At 30.4% G+C, this 6,649-nt stretch overlaps 1 protein-coding gene across 2 annotated transcripts; it reads left to right on the forward strand.

The window, feature by feature from the left end:
- Window positions 1-4,634, forward strand: LOC100794112 (G-type lectin S-receptor-like serine/threonine-protein kinase At4g27290). 2 transcript variants are annotated; one of them, XM_003526098.5, is made up of 7 exons: window positions 1-1,350; window positions 1,794-1,913; window positions 2,092-2,246; window positions 2,361-2,571; window positions 2,665-2,902; window positions 2,982-3,132; window positions 3,208-4,634. In XM_003526098.5, exons 1-7 carry the CDS (start codon window positions 42-44, stop codon window positions 3,511-3,513), a joined length of 2,490 nt encoding a protein of 829 aa, XP_003526146.1. In that variant the 5' UTR covers window positions 1-41; the 3' UTR covers window positions 3,514-4,634. The 2 variants fall into 2 exon arrangements, with proteins under 2 accessions (XP_003526146.1, XP_006582215.1); XM_006582152.4 differs by having other exon boundaries at window positions 2,095-2,246; window positions 3,208-4,537.
- The last annotated feature ends 2,015 nt before the right edge of the window (window positions 4,635-6,649 follow it).

Here is a 6,649-nt window from a genome sequence, read left to right on the forward strand (position 1 = left end):
CCTTCTACTATAGAGTGATCATTGGAATCAATTATACCACAATGACGATTTTCACTCTCATACTTGCTATTGCCAACCTACTTTTGTTCCTCTCAAAAGCTTCCTCAATTGACACACTCACTCTGTCACAATCTCTCCCTGATGGTACCACCTTAGTTTCCAAAGATGAAACTTTTGAACTGGGTTTCTTTTCCCTAAGAAACTCCACAAACCGTTACCTCGGAATCTGGTTCAAAAACATCCCAGTAAAAACAGTTGTGTGGGTGGCTAACCGTGACTACCCTCTCAAAGACAATTCCACCAAGTTGATCATAACCAACGACGGAAACCTCGTCCTTCTCACAAAGAATAACAAAGTTCAGTGGTCAACAAACACAACAACAAAGGCCTCAAGGCCCATTTTGCAACTCTTAAACACGGGAAATTTAGTACTTCGCAACGATAATGAAGACAACAAGAACAATAATAAAAGCAGCAACAACAACAACGAAGATAGGTTCTTATGGCAAAGCTTTGACTACCCTAGTGACACCTTGTTACCAGGAATGAAGCTTGGATGGTACAGAAAAACCGGTCTCAATCGACGTGTAATCGCTTGGAAGAACTGGGATGATCCTTCTCCTGGGAACTTCTCTTGGGGCATCACATTTGACAGCAACCCTGAAATGGTTCTTTGGAAAGGATCATTCAAGTACCATAGGAGTGGACCTTGGAATGGTATTCGGTTTAGTGGTGCATTTGGTGGCTCAAATAGGTTAAGCACTCACCCTCTTTTTGTTTACAAATTAATAAACAACGATGATGAAGTTTATTACTCATACAGCCTCACCAACAAGTCCGTGATTTCAATAGTTGTCATGAACCAAACCCTTCTCCGTCGCCAACGCAACATTTGGATCCCCGAAAATGGAACATGGAGGTTGTTCCAAACCGCACCGAGAGACATTTGTGACACTTATAATCCGTGTGGCTCTTACGCGAATTGTATGGTTGATTCATCGCCGGTGTGTCAGTGTTTAGAAGGATTCAAACCGAAATCTTTGGATACAATGGAACAAGGGTGTGTGAGAAGTGAACCGTGGAGCTGCAAGGTGGAAGGGAGAGATGGATTTAGAAAATTTGTTGGGTTGAAGTTTCCGGATACTACACATTCTTGGATTAATAAAAGTATGACACTCGAGGAATGCAAGGTTAAATGTTGGGAAAATTGTTCGTGCACAGCTTATGCAAACTTGGACATAAGAGGAGCAGGAAGTGGGTGTTCCATTTGGTTTGGTGATCTTATTGATTTGAAAGTTGTTTCACAAAGTGGACAATATCTTTATATTCGAATGGCAGATTCACAGACAGGTGAAATTAAAACGTTGCTCTTCTAATTAATTAAGTTCTAACATTGTTAATTTCTTCTTAACTTAATTGTAATTTTGTTGCTGTTTTTGGCTCTCATTCATTTGGTGAATTTTGTCATTTCATTCTTCTTTTTTTCCAGTGATTTTGATCTCTTGTTCATCCATTAACTCAACATTTTATAGCCATAAGAAATGTTAAGGTGGCTGTGCAGTAAATTGTTACATAAACATTTTCGTTAAATATTGGATGTGAAGTTAATAGATAAATGAAAAAGAAATACACAGTTCAAATTCTAGAACATCAGATTTACTAAAAAAATGGAAGGACCAAATTTGCCAAATGATGATAAAAGATAAAACTATTAAATGCTCTTCCTTTTTTATTTTTTTGCTCTATCCGGGGACTGATTATTACTTCAATTAATTTTCAACCTGTAAATGCAGATGCTAAAGATGCCCATAAGAAGAAGGAACTGTTGTTGATAGGTACGATCGTGCCTCCTATTGTTCTCGTGATACTATTGGCAATCTTCTACTCTTACAAGAGAAAACGGAAGTATGAAGGTAAATTTGTTAAGCACAGTTTTTTTATTGTTTCAAACTTCTTGAAATTAATTAGTGGCATTTAATAGGCTAATTCCAGATAAAGAAAACTTAGATGATATTAATTCCAGATAACTTTGTTTCAAATAAAAAAATGAAAACACTGATCGATGCTGGTATCATTAATTAATTAATCTAGAAGAAAACGTGTCGGTAGTAAAGAAAGATGAAGCTGGTGGACAAGAACATAGCATGGAACTACCATTGTTTGATCTTGCTACATTAGTTAATGCCACCAACAACTTCTCAACTGACAACAAACTAGGCCAAGGTGGGTTCGGGCCTGTATACAAGGTAAATTAGCACCATACCATATGACTATTTTTTAAGAATGAGTTAATCATGAATGTGTCCATTGAAAACATACATTCACCATTTTGTCAAACTTGTCCTATCTATGATATTTAGGGTGTATTAGCAGGAGGACAAGAAATTGCTGTCAAAAGGTTATCGAGGAGTTCTGGACAAGGATTAACAGAATTTAAGAATGAAGTTATATTGTGTGCAAAACTTCAGCACCGAAATCTTGTTAAAGTTCTTGGTTGTTGCATTGAAGAAGAGGAGAAAATGCTTCTTTATGAATACATGCCCAACAAAAGCCTAGATTCCTTTCTTTTTGGTTAGCTTGAAATGCTTTTACAGATGTTAAATTTATTTCAAAAACTTTTGAACAAAAATGAGTCTACCCAATAACATATTTCAATCTTGACAGATTCAACTAAAAGCAAGATTTTGGATTGGTCTAAGCGCTTCCACATCTTATGTGCGACTGCTCGTGGACTTCTTTATCTTCATCAAGATTCTAGATTAAGGATAATACACCGAGATTTAAAAGCAAGTAATATTTTATTAGATAACAACTTGAACCCGAAAATTTCAGATTTTGGCCTGGCAAGAATGTGTGGGGGTGATCAAATTGAAGGAAACACAAACAGGGTCGTTGGAACATAGTAAGTATCACTGATGATGCTAAAGTTTTTCTTGTGAAACATGAAAACTTGAAACTCACTCTTCTGATTTTTCTTTCAGTGGCTATATGGCACCTGAATATGTTATTCATGGATTATTCTCCACAAAATCTGATGTATTTAGTTTTGGTATATTGTTGCTGGAAATCATAAGTGGAAAGAAAAACAGAGAGATTACCTATCCATACCATAGTCATAATCTTATTGGGCATGTGAGTAACACATAACTTTTCTTTCATTTGTTATATACAAGCAATAATAATAATTATTTATTTTGAATTTTGCAGGCATGGAAGTTGTGGAAAGAAGGCATACCAGGGGAATTGATTGATAATTGTTTGCAGGACTCGTGTATCATATCAGAAGCCTTACGATGCATTCACATTGGTCTTTTATGCCTACAACGTCAACCTAATGATCGGCCAAACATGGCATCTGTAGTTGTTATGCTGAGTAGTGATAATGAATTAACCCAACCAAAGGAACCTGGTTTCTTAATAGATAGGGTTTTAATTGAAGAAGAATCACAATTTAGAAGCCAAACTTCTTCTTCAACCAATGGAGTAACCATTTCAATCCTGGATGCAAGATAAGGAAATTATTTTATTTCTTACACACATCAAATGGACTTATTTTATATTACCCATGCATTATTTTAGAATTGTCAGGTATCACATTTTGGTCGCCTGATTGACCATTTTGGGTCACTTTTGGAAAAATGTTTTGTGCATTGTTAACATAAATAATCCCAAAGAGTCTTCGCATTATCGATATAAATGGTGTTTTGTGCAATTGAAGGTGTGAGGGTTCTGGTAGATCGGATCATCATCATGAGGCATCAAAATGCTGCCATTGACAAACTTGAGCTTCTTTTTCGATAACAAAGCTCGTTTCATGGTGCGGCTCCATGTGTGATAATTCAGGTTATTGAGTGGAGGTGTAACAAGAAGCAGACCTGGATTTTGTCCAGGATACAGATTGTAGGGCGATCAAGGATTTTGTGAATTGCTATCGTGTATTTAGTAGTGGAGTTCTCCTTGCTTCAACAATGTAGACTGTCACTATTCCTGAAAGGGAAGAACTGGCAGAATGAAAAATCATTTAACATTGATTTGGCACAAAAATTAATTATTCCATTTGATGATAGAATGGGTTACACTTCATATATAGATCAGTTAGTTGGCTAACTAATTCAACTGACTAGTAAAAGTCTTAACAAACTACCAAACTAGGAATTACACAATAGCAATCATTTTTTCTATCCTAACAAGTAAAAACATTATCATACTATATAAGAAGTAAAAGCAAAATGCTGAAACTAATGTATTAAATGAGAGACAACTATAATAATGTTAGTCAATTATAGCAATTAGATCAAGGTTTGGATTGGGAGATGTTCTTCATCCTTATTGGTCCTTGGTAGAGTTTATTCATCAATAGTGGGTGAAAGATTGGGAAGTCTGTGTTGTTCATGTCTATTCAGAAGGTAATTTGGTTGCTGATTATTTAGCATCTTTGGTTCACTTTGCATGATATAGGATTACATGTACTTCATACACTACCTCATGGGTGTGTGCATTTACTTCTTAAAGATGTAATGGGACTTCCTTTGGCCTGTACAGTTCCTATATACTTGTTTGGGCTTTTGTTTTTTACTTCTTAATATGAAAAAAAGATGTGATGACATAATAAAGTATATTCTTTTTAAAGTAAATTTAAAATTTTATGCAATTATACTGTGCATACATTATGTGAAAATCTTATAGTTCATTCCATTACAGAATTTTGTTTATGATCAGTCAACGTTTAGAATTTTGTTTATGGTCAGTCAACGTTTATAAAGTCATACCATTCAAATCACGCGGATTTAAGCAGGTCTTTCTTTTTTTTAGTCTTCTTGACAGAGAGGTTCCTATCAATTCTCTAAATGGTTGACAAAAAAGTATCTAAGCCACAAATAATGTAGACTTTAAACCCATGGTGTTGCACGATGTAGGGTTTTTTTTTAAATTATATATATATATATATATCATTTTATATTTACTTATTTATATAAATAAAAATAATTATTTTGTATTATGTTAAACATAATTATATCATTTTATATTTACTTATCACCAATTATTTTTATTTATTACTAATCTTTAATATATTATTAACTATTACGTTCTATTGTTTCTTTCTAATAATAATTATATCATTACATATGTTAGCTATTTCAAATTAATGATATTTACTTGATGTTTATTATTCTTTAGTGTCTAAATGTATAAGGATATTAAGTTATAACTTCTTATGATGGACCTTTTATAAACAACTGTTGTATTATTATTATTATTATTATTATTATTATTATTATTATTATTATTATTATTATTATTATTATTATCATCATCATTATTATTATTATTTTAATAATAGTTATTAAATTATTTACATTGATAACATGTATTTTAAAGAAAATAAATTAGTCAATTGATCATTAAAAATCATCATTCATATAATTCGGTAAGTGATTTGAGTAGGAAAAATAAAAATTTGTAATCGAATTATTCAAAATATGATTGATAAAAAAAATAAAAAATTGTCACAATAAGAAAATCTTTTCATGTTTTTTTGAACAAATATAATGTAAAAGTAAGATTTATAATATAATAGTTATAGAAGAAACAACATAAGTGATTCTTGTAAAGCAAAAAGAAAAAAAAAATGAAAGACAGAAAAAAATGATTCATGTAAGAACTTTTTGATAAAAGCATGACATTGATTAAAATGTTTATTCAATTTCACAAAAAATATTTTAAGAAATAATTAGACCTAAGATCAAATTATAGATATAAAAACACTATAAATAAAAATTTAAACAAATTTATTTTTTATCAATGATGAATATAGATCCACATTATGCATTATTAATCTAAAAAGTTAAATTTTGATTTTTGATGATGATCTATAACACGTTCAAAATATCATTTCATACATATAAATGAAGAATAAAAGAAATTATGATATTATATCAAAACATAAATTAACATAACAATAAAATTAAGAAAAGAAAAAATAACGGGAATGATACTTACAAAGAAAAAAATAATGATAAAAGACAAAAAGTAAGATCATATACCTTTTCAAATATGATATCTAATCTTCACTTGTCATTCCTCACAAAATATATTTGATAAATAATTCATATAAGAACTTTCTAATAAAAACATGATATTGATTCAAATGTTTATTCAATCTCACAAAAATCATTTCAAAAAAAAAAATAGACCTAAATTCAAAATATAATTTATATAGAAATTGGGTGGATATATACAACCCTTTGGAATAGAATTTATATAGAAAATGAAACTATCAATTTGATAATTAACGTGGAGATGATAATATAATTTTAATTATAATCAATGACTCTAAATATTATTAATTTTAAAAATAATTTCATTATTAAAAACTTTAAATAATATTAAATTTTTATAAAGAATCAAGCGAAAAAAGCAAGAAACAAATAATATATTATACTATTTTAACATATAATAATAAGTTCTATTACTTTATTATATATAATAACAATAATAATAACAATAATAATGTCTTAGACAATTTTAATATATACATTATTTTACAGTATATAATATTATAAATGTTTTTAGCTATTTTGTGAAGTATATACTTTAATGTACCTTATTTTTAAAAAAATATGAAATTAAGTATAGTCAAATATTTTTT

Source organism: Glycine max, chromosome 6, assembly GCF_000004515.6.
Source record: "Glycine max cultivar Williams 82 chromosome 6, Glycine_max_v4.0, whole genome shotgun sequence".
Classification (NCBI taxonomy): domain Eukaryota; kingdom Viridiplantae; phylum Streptophyta; class Magnoliopsida; order Fabales; family Fabaceae; genus Glycine; species Glycine max.

What these genes read in the sequence shown, in the direction of transcription:
- LOC100794112 (XM_003526098.5), top strand. Translation starts at nt 42, where the DNA reads ATGACGATTTTCACTCTCATACTTGCTATTGCCAACCTACTTTTGTTC. An exon ending in GAGAAAACGGAAGTATGAAG is followed by an intron (nt 1,914 to 2,091) that starts GTAAATTTGTTA and finishes TAATTAATCTAG; the next exon opens with AAGAAAACGTGTCGGTAGTA. An exon ending in GGTTCGGGCCTGTATACAAG is followed by an intron (nt 2,247 to 2,360) that starts GTAAATTAGCAC and finishes TATGATATTTAG; the next exon opens with GGTGTATTAGCAGGAGGACA.